This window comes from Geotrypetes seraphini, chromosome 11 (assembly GCF_902459505.1).
Source record: "Geotrypetes seraphini chromosome 11, aGeoSer1.1, whole genome shotgun sequence".
Classification (NCBI taxonomy): domain Eukaryota; kingdom Metazoa; phylum Chordata; class Amphibia; order Gymnophiona; family Dermophiidae; genus Geotrypetes; species Geotrypetes seraphini.
The window spans coordinates 97,772,298-97,787,636 of NC_047094.1; the positions used below are offsets into that span (position 1 = coordinate 97,772,298).

At 44.3% G+C, this 15,339-nt stretch overlaps 1 protein-coding gene across 1 annotated transcript in view; it reads left to right on the plus strand.

Moving 5' to 3' along the window:
- SYCP2 (synaptonemal complex protein 2) overlaps positions 1-15,339 on the plus strand; it is a 406,987-nt gene that overhangs the window by 307,268 nt on the left and 84,380 nt on the right. The window contains exons 30-31 of the mRNA XM_033914513.1: positions 7,893-8,091; positions 14,991-15,232. Of these exons, the coding sequence (XP_033770404.1) occupies positions 7,893-8,091; positions 14,991-15,232 (441 nt within the window). The remainder of the gene's footprint in view (positions 1-7,892; positions 8,092-14,990; positions 15,233-15,339) is intronic.

The following is a 15,339-nucleotide window of genomic DNA, read 5'->3' on the forward strand; positions in this document are numbered from 1 at the left end:
AGACGAAAGGGGTGTGCCTCGGTGCCCCATACCCCGGGGACTTCCCGAAGGGGTTGCTCGGGGCATGGGCGGTCCCCGACCCCGTCCAGATTGCTCGGTGCAGCTTCTTGGGGTTCGGGGTCTGGTACGGGGAAGGAACCTCGATACTCACGCGAGGCTTCTCCTTCCTTCTTGGCGAGGCGCTCGTCTCGATCTCCCTCCCCGCCTTCGAAGCCCTCCTCTTTCTCGAGGTTCATTCTAGATATGGGAAGGGCTTTGGACCTTGATCTGGGAGCAGGATCAAAGTACACGAAGGAGTTTTTGGAGGAGCAGGATTTACCCTCCCCTCCTCGAGGGACGCCTCGGTTACCTCTCAATAAGGTGCTTAATCAGACCTTTTTGAGGAACCTTGACTCCCCTCTTACAGTCACAGCGGTGCCTTCTAAGATGGAGTCTAAATATCGCACGGTTCCGTGCAAGGGCTTTGATAAGGCTCAGCTGTCCCACCAGTCCCTGCTGGTGGAGTCAGCTTTGAAGAAGTCGCAGCCGTCCAGGGTCTCGGCGGCTGTTCCCCCCGGACGGGAGGGACGGACCTTGGACAAGTTTGGTTGTCGCCTCTATTCCAACTCTTTGATGGTGACCAGGGTCCTGAATTACGCATTCACCTTCTCGTCTTATTTGAGACAGATGGTGAAGTCATTGCCGAGGTATTATGGAGTCATGCCAGATTCCCATAAAGAGGATTTTGGGGCTTTTATGTCCAATTTGTCCCAACTGCGTCTCTACCTCTTCCATGCGGTGTATGACGCATTTGAGCTCGCCTCTCGTGTGTCAGCCTTCGCGGTGGCCATGCGCCGCCTGGCATGGCTCCGTACCCTGGATATGGACCCGAACTTACAAGAACGTCTGGCCAATCTTCCATGTGTTGGCTCAGAGCTGTTTGATGAGTCCTTGGAGGCGGCGACCAAGCGTTTGTCGGAACACGAGTGCTCTATTGCCTCATTGGTCCGTCCCAAACCCCGGGCTCCGCCGCAGAAGCCTTTTAGACCTCCTCCACGGCGGTACCCGCAGAAGTCAACGCCGGCCTTCTCCAGGCCTCCGCCCCGACGTCCCCAGCAGCAGGGCAGGGCGTCCCAACCAAAGCTTCAAGCGCAAGGAGCGTCTAAACCCGCTCCGTCTTTTTGACGTGATGCGCGGTTGGGGGCGGGCCCCCTCCGCACTGTCAAAGGACCCCCTTCCTATAGGGGGCCGATTGCAGGCCTTTCTCCCAGCATGGGCCGAGATCACGTCGGACGCTTGGGTGCTCCGGATCATCTCCGAGGGCTACTCGCTGAATTTCTTATCCATGCCACCGGAACATCCGCCGGGGGCTTCTCTTTGCTGCCGAGACCAGCTCCCTCTTCTCCTGTCCGAGGCCAGGTCCTTGTTGGGCCTTCAGGCGGTGGAGCATGTGCCCCCGCACCAAAGGGGACAGGGGTTTTACTCCCGTTACTTTTTGGTCCCGAAGAAGACCGGGGACTTACGCCCCATTCTGGACCTCCGGAGGCTCAACAAGTTCCTTGTCCGGGAGAAGTTCCGTATGTTGTCTCTTCCAGTCCTGTACCCTCTACTAGACTCGGGGGACTGGATGTGCTCCCTGGACCTGAAGGAAGCATATATACATGTTCCGGTGCATCCCGCCTTTCGCCAGTACTTACGGTTCCAGGTGGGGGAGTTGCACCTCCAATATCGAGTCCTCCCCTTCGGGCTGGCCTCGTCTCCTCGGGTCTTTACGAAGTGTATGGTGGTGGTCGCGGCTGCCCTGCGATCCCAGGGGCTGCAAGTTTTCCCCTACCTGGACGATTGGCTGATCAAGGCTTCATCTCGGGAGAGGGTTATCTCAGCGACCCGACAGACTATCATCTTCCTTCAACGTCTGGGTCGAGGTAAATTTTCCCAAATCGCAGTTGTGCCCGGCTCAATCCCTTCAATTTATCGGGGCCGTGCTGGACACGGTTCGCCTTCGTGCATTCCTGCCCTCGTCGAGATTGGAGGCTCTGCTTCGCCTGGCCCGTCAGATTCTGCTGCAGCGCTCCGTCTAATGAATCAATTTTTCGATTCGATTTTCCTGCCCAATTGGGTGTTTTTTCAAACATTCTGGTGGGTTTATTTTATAGTCTCTTCACCCCCTTTGCCTTCTAACCACACTGGCGCTGTGGTGTAAACAAAATAAACAAACAAAAAAGACTTCCTCTCTCTGTTAAATCCTAGCTCACATTTTTGAACTAACACCAGCTCTGGCAGGATACACATTTCAAATCTGACATATTGTGATCAAAAAACAGAAAATAAAATTATTTTTTCTACCTTTTGTTGTCTGGTCATTATTCAAATCTTAATTTTTATTCTTATATACTGCCAAACCATTAAATCAAGGTGGTTTACAGCAAGAAGGAACTTCACAAACAGTGAATTACTTACAAAAACATCAAAATTTCTCAGAAAATACAAAATGGCAATTAAGTCATATATTTATCAAATAGATAAGTTTTAAGAATTTTTCTAAATAAATAAGACTGAGCTTGGAGAATAAGCATACTCCAACATGAATTCATCGCACTAGCCTGAAGTGCAAAAGTTTTTCCTAAGAATCTCTTATAATGACTTGCTTTTACCGATGGAAACATAAATCAGTAGGTTGGAGTCAATCCAAATAAAACTTTAAAACAGATACAGCCAAATTTAAATAAAACTCTAGCTTCAAATGGCAACCAATGGAGCTTTAAATAATAAGGGGTATCCAACCTGCGGCCCGAGGGCCACATGCGGCCCCGTGAAGTATTTTGTGCGGCCCCAGTCGAGGGCGATGAAATATTTTCCTGTGCTGCCCCCCCTCTCCCACCACCGGGTGTTTACTGTCTTGCCGGCTCCCTACTCTGTCTTGCTGCAGCATTTGTGCGGCCCCAGAAACATTTTTTTTGGCCAATGCGGCCCAGGGAAGCCAAAAGGTTGGACACCCCTGGCTTACATGATCATGGAGTCCCATATGTGAGAATATGCTGCCTGCTTGTCCTCAGATAAAACAAAGTTGCCTGTAGCAGGTGTTATCCAAGGACAGCAGGCAAATATTCTCACAATCACCCAACTCCCCTGTTTGTCTTCTTAGCTTTGTAACTGAACTGATGGTCCCGCAAGCCAGCAATGGGTGGGAAGGCACTTGCACATGCGCTATATGGGCAGTTCGAGATTTTTTCATTCTAAAAGTGACAGTACACTTTTGCACGCTCCATAGCAAGCTCTGTGGATGACATCACCCACATGTGAGAATAACTGCCTGCTGTCCTCAGATAACACCTGCTACAGGTAAGTAACTTTGCTTTATGGCTCAGTTTTAGTGTTATTGATATTTTGTAAACCGCTGAGATGGTATGCCCCTTTGGTCGTATATCAAATAAAAGTAAACTTGATTATTATGTAAATTGAATAATGCAGCTAATGTTGAATGTCACAAGCTGCATCATTCTAGAAAAAATAATGCCAGCTCAAAGTTGCCATTATTTTTACTGCCTGGAAGCATCGGGGTCACTAACACAAAGCCATTGCTCCCAGAGACCCTCTTAAATGGACTGAAGGACCCCTTCAGCTCCCCTCCCCCTCCCCCACACACACACCTTGAAGACACATGTTGCTAAGCTACATTGATCTATTGTAAATTGTGAGATATTGAATTTTAATTAATTCATAATAATAATAATTTATTTATAACCCACTATACTTCAATAGTTCAGAGCGGTTTACAACAAAGAGAATCTGCCAGACGCAGATGAAATACAAATAAAATTATATAACTTGCATGGTTGGATTTCTTTAGCCAAAATTGTCATATGAAAAAGATTTCACAGGTTTCCTTAAACATTTAGTAAGGGAAAGAATTCACAAATAGAGGTTTCTCAAACAAATTTGTCATACAAATAAGATTTCATAGATTTCCTAAACATTTGATAAGGCACTTAAAGTTTTGTCCAGGAATCTTTCTACAATATATCCTTTTAGTGCAGGAAAAGAGAATAGAGAAATTCTCCACAAGAGTTGAAGGTTTGTAGAGAATACAAAGTGGTTTACAAGATAAATGGGAGCAAGTCCTGCCAGTGTTTTGTAGCACAAACATGCAAGTTTGAAAATAATTCTTGCCTCCACTGGCAGCCACTGTAATTTCCTGTAGTATGGGCTAATATGATCCAAGTTTTTCAACCCAAATATCAAACATAGTACAGCATTTTGATTGATTTTCAATCTCCTGATAGTTTTTTTGAATGATCCTAAATAGATGATGTTACAGTAGTCCAATGTGCTTAGTACCAAAGATTGAACCAACAATCTGAAGAATATAAAATCAAAATAAGGTTTTAATGTACATAATTTCCAAAGAGTATATTAACATTTTTTAATCAAGATGTCGGTATAGGTTTTGAAAGTTAAAGATTGGTGTAATGTAACGCCTAGAATTTTTATTGTGGGACTGATAGTACGTTCCGTTTATCAGAAGAGAAGATTCCATGATTTTGTTAGATGGATTTGCAAGGAATAAATGTGTTTTTTCTAAATTCTATTTAAGTTTGAAATCTTTAGCCCATTTTTCAATGAGATTGAATGTAGATGTTATATAAACCTTTGTTTCTAATGAAAGCATGATAAAAGGAACAACGATTGTGATGTCATCAGCGTAAATATATATTTGTAAGTTCAGTTTAGATAGTTCTCTTCCCAGAGAGGCCAGAGAGAAAGAGTAGCGACCCCTGTGGTACGCCACATGAGTTAGTCCACATTTTGGAATATACTTTCTCACTAAAAACTTGATATGTCCGTTATTTTTAGGAAACTCTTGGACCAATTCAGAACCTGACTAGAAATTCCTATGGTATCTAAGCATTCATGCAAGAACATAAGTAAGAACATAAGAACATAAGTAGTCGCCTCCGCCGGGGAAGACCAGAGGTCCATCCCGCCCAGCGGTCCGCTCACGCGGCGGCCCATCAGGCATATTGCCTGAGCAGCGGTCCCTGACTAATTTTATACCTACCTCTACACTTATCTCTAAACCTTCCACTGCTCTTATCTGTACCCCTCAATCCCTTTGTCCTCCAGGAACCTATCCAGGTCTTCCTTGAAACCCTGTACTGTGCTATTTTATATCACGGCCTCCGGAAGGGTGTTCCATGTGTCCACCACCCTCTGTGTGAAAAAGAATTTCCTTGCGTTTGTTCTAAACCTGTCCCCCTTCAATTTCATCGAGTGACCCCTTGTTCTTGTGGTTTCTTTCAAATTGAAAAATCTGTCCTTGTCAACCTTTTCGATGCCCCTCAGGATCTTGAAGGTCTCTATCATATCTCCTCTGAGTCTCCGCTTTTCCAGGGAGAACAGCCCCAGCTTCTTCAGTCTGTCAGTGTATGTAAGGTTTTCCATACCCTTAATCAGTTTAGTTGCTCTTCTCTGGACTCCCTCAAGCATTACCATGTCCTTTTTGAGGTACGGTGACCAGTACTGTACACAGTATTCCAGATGCGGGCGCACCATAGCCCGGTACAGTGGCAGGATGACTTCCTTCGTTCTGGTCGAGATACCCTTCTTAATGATACCTAACATTTGGTTTGCTTTCCTCGAGGCTGTGGCGCACTGTGCCGACGCCTTCAATGTCGTGTCTACCATCACTCCCAGGTCTCTTTCCAGCTTACTGACCCCTAGCATTGATCCCCCCATTTTGTAAGTGAACATCGGGTTCCTTCTCCCTATATGCATGACTTGCATTTCCCCACGTTGAAGCTCATTTGCCACTTTTTCGCCCATTCTTCCAGTGTCGTAAGATCCCTTTGGAGATCCTCGCAATCTACCATGGTTTCAACCTTGCTGAATAGTTTGGTGTCATCTGCGAATTTGATGACCTCACATTTTGTTCCCGCCTCCAGGTCGTCAATGAATATGTTAAACAGGAGCGGTCCCAGCACTGACCCTTGAGGAACCCCGCTCGTGACCCCTTGCCAGTCCGAGTAGTGGCCCTTTACACCAACCCTCTGCTTCCTGTCTGCCAGCCAGTTTTTGATCCATTGGTGGACCTCCCCTCGCACCCCGTTTTTAGGGATAGGTTGCATATTTGCTGAAGTGTCTCTGCTATTTCATTCCTTAATTCCTTGAGCACCCTTGGGTGAATGCTTTCTGGACCTGGCGACTTGTCGCTCTTTAGCTTGTCTATCTGCCTGAGGACATCCTCCTGGCTCACCTCTAGTTGGACCAGCTTGCTATCTTGATCTCCATTTTCTATTTCCTCTGGTTCCGGAATGTTGGATGTGTCCTCCCTCGTGAAGACCGACGTAAAGAAGTCGTTTAACTTGTCAGCTATTTCTTTTTCCTCCCTTTCTATCCCCATCATCCAAGGGCCCCACTTCCTCCCTCGCTGGTTGCTTTCCCTTTACGTACCTGAAGAATGATTTGAAATTTTTTGCCTCTCCCGCTAGTCTCTCTTCATATTCCCTCTTTGCTCTCCTAACCACTCAGTGGCACTCCTTCTGTCTTTCCTTGTGATCCTTTTGGTTGGCCTGCGTTTGATCCTGTTTCCATTTTTTGAACGATGCTTTCTTGTCACTGATCGCCTTTTTTACAGCAGCCGTTATCCATGCTGGGTTCTTTATTCGATTTTTCTTGCACTCTTTTCTGAACCTGGGGACGTACAGGTTCTGTGCTTCGTGCACCATACGCTTGAGCAGGGTCCAGGCGCTTTCTACGGACTCTATCTTCCTTGTGCTGCCGTTGAGTTTCTTCCCCACCATTTTCCTCATTGCATCATAATTCCCTTTTCTGAAGTTGAGCGCTGTTGTTGTGGTTCTTTTCACCCTGGATGATCCCAGTTCTAGTCTGCACTGGATCATGTTATGATCGCTGTTCCCCAGTGGGTCTAATACTGCTACTTCCTTTGCAGGTCCACCCAGTCCACTGAAGATTAGATCAAGAGTAGCTTCTCCTCGTGTAGGTTTTGTGACCAGCTGCTCCAGGAAACAGTCCCTCGTGGCTTCCAGGAATTTGGTCTCTCTCACGCAACTTGAGTGCCCGATACTCCAGTCTATCCCAGGGTAGTTGAAGTCCCCCATCACCACCACACTTCCATTCTTGCATACCTGCCGCAGTTCAGTCTCCAGGTCCCGGTCGATTTCTTCCGATTGGCCAGGCGGACGATAGTATCATGATTGACCAAGTTGAATGTACTGCTTGGATCAAATTGTAAAATCAGTGCATTCTTTCCCACAGTGAATAGTTGAAAGATATAGGGCTCCTTTTACAAAGGTATGCTAGCGTTTTTAGCGCATGCACCGGATTAGCGCATGCTTCCTGAAAAACTACCACCTGCTCAAGAGGAGGAGGTAGCAGCTAGTGCGGCGGCATTTTAGTGTGCACTATTCTGTGCATTAAGGCCCTAACATACCTTTGTAAAAGAAGCCCATAGCTTACCATAGAAGCTATATGTGTAATAAGTGTATAATCTTGTGCCCCTTTCCCCTTCCTCCATCTCTACCTTAAATAATCAATGCTGTTCCAGGAATCACAGGACAAGAGTGATCCCCAGTCACTCCTGTCTTTGACAGTGCCATTTCAAAATGACATTGCAACCCCTAGCAAAAGTCTCATAGTACTACTAGCTGACTAATGCAGCTTGCAAGGTACATTGCAAGTTGCATTATTTTCACAGGAGTCACTAAACTGTGGTACTGTGCTACCACAGGTTAATGACTCCTGCAGTCATTTAAGCTGAAGTAAAATTACATTTTACCACAGTTTAATAATTTCCCCCTTTTAAACGGTAATCTTCGTGAGGTAAGGACTGACAAAATTGATAGCTAATATTTAATCTATAAAGAAAAATAAATTCTAGTTTTATTTGTCTTCAGGCTGAATATAAAATTGTCAGTACCAAATCTATGGAAAAAATGAAGAAAGCTCAATGCATTGTTCTTAAAAAACTTAAAAAAGGGAAAAAGAATAAGGAACTGATGATCACTGATCTAAAGGATCCTGTAAATGATGAAGAAATGTTATCAACTTCTGTTTCCTCACCTGTGACCCCTGGATCTATTGAGCAAATGAGATGTACGTATCAATTTATAGATCGAGTTAACACACGTGTCTGAACACATTTTTAATCAGTGTGACTATGAATAAAACAATAACTGACTAGTGTTAATCATTAATAAAGATAAATTAAAGACTGTCATATAGGGTTCCTTTTACAAAGTTGCGCTAGCTGTGTTAGCGCGCTAGCCGCTACCGCCTCCTTTTAAGCAGACGGTAGTTTTTCAGCTAGTGCGCGCTAATCTTGTGCGTGCGCTAAAAACGCTAGCACACCTTCATAAAAGGAGCCCATAGTGTCAGTAATATCACTATTCATGCCATATTACACTATAAGAAAGCATTTGACTGGCAACATTATGATCTTAATTCTTCAGGTTTCAGAGGTATAACAAATCATGCATAGGAGTACATTTCTGTCAGCCAGTGCATCCTTTTTGAGGCATAAGAGAAAATAAGTAATTAGCTAAATATATAGATATTTGTACATGTCTTCAGTTCAGCAATCTTGCAAAATTGAAATCTCTCAAATCTGATGTTTTTGAATGATTTTGTCCTATTTTATGTCATTGCCTTTAAAAATCCTTTAATAAATCAGGTGCTTATATGGGCTGAGGTAATTTCTAGTATAACAGGCACCTAATTCCTGAACTCTTGGGTAGTCAATCCCTTCCTGTGAGAATTGTCTAGAGAGCATCATTAGCATTTTCTTCTCTCCACATGCCATCTCTTTGGGCTATCCTGTGATTCTTCAGTTTTGCGCCTCTACATGCAAGCCTGTCTGTTCTATTCAAGTTTATTTTTCATTTAATTTGGGTATTTTTCATTTGATCATGAGGTTTTTTGCTCATGCTGCAGATGGTCCCAGCTTGGGACATCTTTGGCTGCAGGAGAATTCAAACTCTGAGGTCAGAAGACTGTAGCCAAGGGGCAAACTGCTTTGAAGTGTACCCACTTGACCAGCCTGCACTAACAGTCCAGGAGCTCAAGAACCGGTCCCTTGGGAGCGCAAGGCTCGATTCAGGTTCTGTACACAGTGGGTTTGAATGCAGGTTGAGTGGCTCCGTGACATTTTTTCCAGGTTCAGAGCCAACTGCATTTCCTCCCCTGCTGCGCGTGTGAGTTCCCCTGGGGGTAGCGGTCAACAGCTGGTCGAAGAATCAAACATTCTGGGTTCCAGGCGATTGCCGAAACCGCGAATGGGGAGGGGGAAGTGTATAGCTGTGTTACATTCATTTTGTTCTCTGTGCACTCCCCACCCCCACCCAATTTTAACATTTTATTGTAAATTGTTTAGTTAGTTTGTTTAGGCAGTATATCAAATACATTTGAGTTGAACTTGAAAGACACTTTATCCTTGAACAAGCAGGCAGCATATTCTCACATGTGGGTGACGTCATCCACGGAGCCCAGTACGGACAGTGCTAAAAGTGTACTGTCACTTTAAACTTCTTAAGAAGTTTTGAGACTGCCTGCACCACACACGTGCGAGTGCCTTCAAGCCCGATGTTGGCTCACAGTTCCTCAGTTCTTCGTTTTCTGCAGAGCAAGGAAATTGTTTGGACCCTCTATATTTTTTTAAAAAAGTTAATTTCCTCATTATTTTTCTTTCCTCCTTCGGGTCTTTTTTCTCTAGGAGGGGTTTTTTCACTGATCTTCCTTCTCACTGTGTAACCATTACGTTTTTCGACCTTGCCACCAAGATTTTTCCTCACGTGTCGAAGCCGTCTAGTGGGTTCAAAAAGTGCACTCATTGCCAACGCCCCATCTCCATGACTGGCTCGCACAGCTGGTGCATTCAGTGTCTGGGGCCATAGTATCAAGTAGATACTTGCGTCCACTATTTTACTTTATAAAAATGCTCTCTTAAGGCTCAATGCATCCAGCAAGAGAAACTGTTTGGATCAGCCATGGCTTCCAGAGACAAATTGATGACATCGGTACCAGCATCAACATCTCCCTCAACGTCGGATGTCGTCCCTGCATTGGGTAAACTTGCTATGAAGCCGTCCTTTTCACAACAAGCGTCGCAGGCATCTTCCACATTGAGTCCCTCGATGTATGCCAAGCACTGATGCTATCATCGGTCTCCTGTGCAGGCTGTGTTTCCTTTAGGGTGTGCTTCCTCATCAAGGTCACCCACGCCTCGACACCCTGCAGTACCGATAGTACAGGCTGTTGAGCCAACGGTACCAGGTCTGTCATTTCAGGACTAACTGAAGGAGTTCTTTTGGAGGGAGCTCAGTGACCTCTTTAAGCTACATGTGGCATTGATGCTTACATCAACTCCCTCAGTACCGGCCCAGCCTAACCTTGGCACATCGCGAGGCCCAAGGGTACTGAATCCAGCTCTCCATTGAAGCATTGACAGACATCGAGATCCCATGGTACTGATGCTTGCTTCTCTACATCAAAGCGAACATCTCACGGTACCAATTCACATTCATCTCAATATAAATCAAGATCTGGACATTTTTGATGTCGATCTTCAACATCATCTTCATTGGACTGGTACTGATGTCATTAAAGGAGCTCTTCTCGACGCTCTCAAAGTCATCGTAATTCTTAGAATTTGAAGCATCCTTCTCTTCCTATAGAGAATCTCATGGAGTTGCAGACGTTGATTCTGACCTTTCTGCACGAATACTGATTCTGATCTTGAGCCCATATTATCTGCTCTAGAGTCATTTGGCATCCCATCAGATCCGTCTCCTCCACTGCTACAATGCAGATCTCCTCCAGAAGCCTGTTAAATTGGAGTCAGACATTGAGCCCAGAGCAGAACTCCTTGAGGCATTAGATTTTGAAGAACCTCCTAAGGAAGCTTTGTTTAAAAATTGGAAGACTCCTCTCACCCTTCCTATAGCGCCAAGAAAGATTTACTCTCTGTACAGAATGCAATCTTGTCCTGGTTTTGATAAGCCGCAATTGCCACATCAGTCTTTGCTGGTTGAATCCACTCTTAAAAAATCCTCCAGCGCAAGAGTATATGCTACAGAACCACCAGGATGTGAAGACCGCACCATGGATAAGTTTTAGCACTGCCTCTTCCAAAACTGTATGTTGGCCAGCAGAGTTCTCTGCTGCAACTTCTATATGTTATTCTATCTTTAAAAACTCATAAAGAAGTTGGCTGATTTTGAACAATATATCCCATTTGAGCATCTTCCAGAGTTCCAGGAGATGACTACTAGCCTACTTCAGACCAGAAAGTTTATAGCAAGATTAGCTTTCGATGCATTTGATATGACATCCAGATCATCGGCTATGTCTATTGCTATGAGATGTCTTGCATGGTTATGAGTCCCTGATATGGACATTAATGTTCAAGATCATCTAGCAAATAATCCCTGTCGTGGTAAAGAACTGTTTGGGGATAAAGTTGAGGATGCCACCCAAAGACTTAAGTGACATGAATAAAACTGGAACACCTTAGCGGGCTCCACGGTTAAGACTCAGCCATCTAAGCCTTCCCAGAGACCTGCTTCCTCTTCCTATAAAAGATGTTATCCAACCACCTTGTCCTCTTCCAAACCCCCACCATAGAAGAGGCAAAAATTGCAGAAGCCTCAGACTTCAGCTCCTCAGAAACCAGCTAAATCTTTTTGGCATGCTTCTAGAGAGCATAGTCATAATACCCCCATCTCAGCCACCTCCCCAACCCCATCAGAGGCCAACTTCTTTTATATCATCAATGCTGGACTCTCATTACCACAGATACCTAGGTTCTCAAAATCATACAGGAGGGTTACTCTCTTTATTTTATCACCATTCCTCCAAACAACCCTCTTTCACATTTTAACAGACATCCCTTCTTCAGGAAATTGAATCTCTTCTTTAACTAAATGCCATAGAGTTAGTACCCCCTTCCCAGAAAACATTTCCTAATTCTAAAGAAAATGGGAGGTCTTCGTCCCATTCTCTACCTCCAAGCTCTCAACAAATATTTAGTCAAACAGAAGTTTTGCATACTATCCCAGGGGACTCGATACCCACTTCTAGAACTAAATGATTGGCTTTGCTCTCTAGACTTCAAAAAGGCCTACACACACATTCCCATCCTATCTGGACCACAGAAAGTTTCTTTGTTTTCGTATAGGTCATCATCATCTTCAATACAAAGTTCTACCATTTGGCCTCACTTCATCTCCAAAAGTATTCACAAAATGCCTAGTGGTGGTAGCAGTAGCCCTGCACTTCCACGGGTTCCAAATGTTTCCTTATTAGACGATTGGTTGGTAAAAACTGCATCGCCTCAAGCAGTGCACTCATCTACACAAGTGACCATAGCTTTTCTCTGGTTTCTAAGGTTCAAAGTCAATTTTCCAAATTCTCATCTTACACCCTCTCAATTGTTTGAGTTCATAGGAGCCATGCTCAACACGACTCTTCTACGAGCTTTCCTATCCCAACAAAGACAAAACATCTTGCTTTAGCTTTGCACTAGTGTCATCTCTACAAAACATCTCAGCAAGAAATATGATGCATCTCATAGGTCACATGGCATTCACAGTTCACGTAACTCCCTTCACTCGATTTCATCTCAGATCAGCTAAGTGGAGCCTGGAATCTTAGTGGTCTCACGCCACAGATTCCTTATCCCAGTGGATCAAAGTCACCTTGCCTCTCCATAAGTCTCCTCAGTGATGGTTGAATCCAGAAAATCTCTCCACATAACACCCCTCCATATCAGAAAGTACTCACGACGGATGCCTCCACATATGCATGGGGAGCTCACCTGGACAGGATTATGCTGCTTGAGAAAAGACACTTCATATCAGAATTGTGGGTAATTTGCAATGCCCTCAAGACATTTCAGGATCTTCTTTCCAACCAAGTGGCCATGTATTACATCAACAAGCATGGGGGAGTGGGGCTCTCTTCCTCTATGTCAAGAAGCTGAACAGATTTGGAACTGTGCAATTCCTCAAAACATATTTCTTAAAGCCATATATGTCAAAGGCAAACAGAATACCCTAGCTGACAAGCTCAGCAGATTTCTTTAGCCGCACAAATGGACTCTTGACTCCAGAATCTTACACCTGTTTGCATGTCCCCTCAACCATAAGTTACCTCTCTTCTGTTCCAGACAGTACTCTCCTCGTCATCTGGAAGCGGATGCATTTCTTCTGGATTGGTTACGCAAGTTCCTGTATGCATTTCCACCAATCTCTCTGATTCTGAAGATGTTAGTGAAACTCAAACAAGTGTCGGCCACCATTATCCTAATAGCGCCTCAGTGGCCTAGACAGCCTTGGTTTTCTCTTCTACTTCAACTGAGTGTCAAAGATCCAATTCCATTAAAGATCTTTCCATCTCTACTCACTCAGAGTCAAGGTTCTCTTTTACATCCCGATTTGCAATTTCTGCACCTAGCAGCTTGGTACCTCCTGGTACTTCCTGGATCTACACCTAGGAAGTAATGTCAGAAGAAGAGCCGACAATGGCTCAACAGCAGCTTGGGGGTTGTTGCTTGTGTCAGGAACATTATAAAAGTACGGGGGAAGGGAAGCAGTGAGCGTGTGGCAGAAAGGAGCATATGGAGGTGGGGGGTTGGAGAAGAGAGCGGGGAGGGGTGCCACCGCCCCAGATGCCTCTCACCCTCGCTACACCACTGCATGCTCCTTTCAATAATAAACAATTAGCCATTCATCCACTTATTTCTTGAATTACGAAAAGACTCTTGAACTGAAAAGCTCCACTTAAACCGGCTCCAGGTATCTGGGATCTCGATGTAGTCCTCACCAGTCTGATGAAGCCGCTGTTTGAACCATTGGCAACTACTAATCTTAAGTTTCTCACTGGGACTGCTTGTCATGTGAATGAACTACAGGCACTGGTTTCTCATCCACCATTTACAGTATTTCATCACAATAAGGTAGTTCTCAGAATTCATCCTAAATTCCTTCCCAAAAGTTGTTACGTAATTTCACCTGAATCAATTCATTGTGCTACCTCTATTCTTTCCAAAGCCTCATTCTCATTCTGGAGAAACAGCTCTTCACACATTGGACTGTAAATGTACCTTGGCTTACCACATACAGAGAACTAAGCCATACAGGTCTTCGCCTCAACTGTTCATTTCTTTTGATCCTAACAGGTTGGGTCTGCCTGTAACCAAACAAACTATTTCCACATGGTTAGCGGCCTGTATTTTCTTTTGCTATGCTCAGGCTAGACTGCAGCTTGTGGGTCGCGTTACAGCACACAAGGTCCGAGCTATGGCAGCATCAGTGGCTTTTTTTTTCGTTCCACTCCTTGCATTCTACTTGGTCCTCAGTTCACACATTTACATCTCACTACTGTCTTGAATTCTATTATAGACGATATGGTTATTTCAGCAAAGCAGTTTTACAGAATTTATTTTCTTCGTAATGGCAAGCTGTCCCACCATTCCATTCAGTAAGCTAGGGAGTCCCACAATTGAGAATATGCTGCCTGTTTGTCTAATGATAAAGCACAGTTGCCTACTGTAACAGGTGTTATCCGGGGACAGCAAGCAGATATTCTCATATCCCTCCAACCTCCCGTGGTTGGTTTCTTAGCTTGCTTACAGATCTGAGGAACCGTGAGCCAATGTCAGGCGGGAAGGCACTCATGATTGCACGGTGCGGGCAGTCTCAAAGCTTCTTAAGAAGTTTAAAGTGACAGTATACTTTTAGCACAGTCCGTACCAAGCTCCTTGGATGACACATGTCAGAATATCTCCCTGCTGTCCCCAGATAACACCTGTTACAGTAAGTAACTGCTGTACTGTAAATGAATATTTAATATACGTAATTAATCATCAAAATGTTAGAATATGCTTGTTTTCTTATTCTAGTGGAAAATGCATACTTAGACTCCACCATTGATGTTTCAGTTTATAGAATTTGCCCAATAACTGTTGTCCTGGACATCTAATCATTTGTGAATGTTAGTTGCAGAGAGTTACTCGGAACCCTCCAAATGTGTCAACATGTCAAGAACCTCTTCTCCATTGCCTGAATCATCACCAGAAAAAAGCAAATCGTTCCAGATAAAGAGCGGAATTTCAGCTGTAAATTTCTATTCAAATTTGGCAAAAAATCAAAACATGCAGTTTTCAAGTTTCACAGAAAATTCTGTGAGAAAAATGTTTAGGAATGAAAATTCTTCACCAGTTTTAAGTGCATCACTTATGGTAAGAATTATGTTTTTATTTAATAATTCAAGCAGGCCTCCATTTTTTGCTTAATAGCGCTCCTTGACTTTCTTTTATGTAAGATACTAGTAAGCACATAATGAAGA